This window comes from Etheostoma spectabile, chromosome 4 (genome assembly GCF_008692095.1).
Source record: "Etheostoma spectabile isolate EspeVRDwgs_2016 chromosome 4, UIUC_Espe_1.0, whole genome shotgun sequence".
Lineage (NCBI taxonomy): Eukaryota > Metazoa > Chordata > Actinopteri > Perciformes > Percidae > Etheostoma > Etheostoma spectabile.
The window spans coordinates 8,329,762-8,330,948 of NC_045736.1; the positions used below are offsets into that span (position 1 = coordinate 8,329,762).

Consider the following 1,187-nt stretch of genomic DNA (forward strand, 5'->3'; position numbering starts at 1 on the left):
AAGGCAGAGCAGGATACCCAGGGCTCCATTTACACCTATTGCCATTTCTAGCCACTAGGGGACAAAAGGCAGGCTGGGGGAACTCATATTAACGTTAAAAAACCTCATAAAGTGAAAGTTTCATCCCATGGGACCTTTAACTATATTTTCTCTTCTGTCCCAAGCAGATGAAGGATCTACCACCTTCAGCATATTCTGCCATTTTGTTCTGATTTTAGATCCACAAATAGAGGAAGGAATCCACAGGAGTCTATGCTCTTAATCCAGTGCTCAAAATATTTCCTGTAACATTTTAGTCTTTTTGTAACACATGAGGAAGCTGTGTTCGCCACTGTCTGTAAAATAAGACTCACACAAGAGAGGATAGCGCTTTTATACTCTTTTAAACGCCTAAGGAAATAGAGACTGATAACACTGCCAGGTAATTAGCTTTGACCTCATGCGTGTGTTTCTATTGATGAAGAGTTAGTTTGATACTAATGAGCTTTAAATAGCTGCTCCAGAGCCATGTCAGCTCTGTGAGTGACAACTCTCCATATCTTTATAACTCCAACACTGGAAATGTATTTATTTGATTAGGCGATTTTTTCATTTCTGGGAGGTGGAACTTAACACCAACAGTTCATCTGTGCTCATCAAAGGCTGTATAAAACTAGGTACTCATGCAGTTCTGAAAGCTTCTCGTTGTTTTCTATCTGCAGCATCTGCAGCAGCACTTGGAGAGCAACTTCTACTCAGGGCAGGTCAGCTGGGACGAGGTGAGTCCTAACGACGCCGCCGCGCTACTCAAGAAGTTCATCCGGGAACTGCCCGCTCCTCTGCTCACCGCCGAGTACCTCAACACCTTCAGCGCAGTCAGAGGTCAGTGCGCAACATTTTGAATATTTTATCAAATTTAAAAGCATTGAATTGAAAGTGCAACCAGTTTAGTGTCATTTACACACTCATATTTTAACAGAACAATTGTCTGTTGTTTGGATGAAAGACCTTTCAGTTTTAGGACACATCACAAAGTACGCTGCTCCTCTATAGTAACAAGGGCGTAAGCATAACTTTGGGTTCAATATTTCACTTCATTTACACTTCATTTTCTGCATTCTGATGATTTTTTCTGCAACAATTTATGCCTTTTTTGTAACAAGTTAAGGTGCAATTGTCTTTATTTATGTAAAAAATATTATTAAATT

At 40.1% G+C, this 1,187-nt stretch overlaps 1 protein-coding gene across 1 annotated transcript in view; it reads left to right on the plus strand.

Moving 5' to 3' along the window:
* arhgap40 (Rho GTPase activating protein 40) overlaps window positions 1–1,187 on the plus strand; it is a gene marked incomplete at its 3' end in the record, with an annotated part of 17,814 nt that overhangs the window by 11,913 nt on the left and 4,714 nt on the right. The window contains 1 exon segment of the mRNA XM_032514755.1: window positions 702–861. Coding sequence (XP_032370646.1) covers window positions 702–861 — 160 coding nt within the window.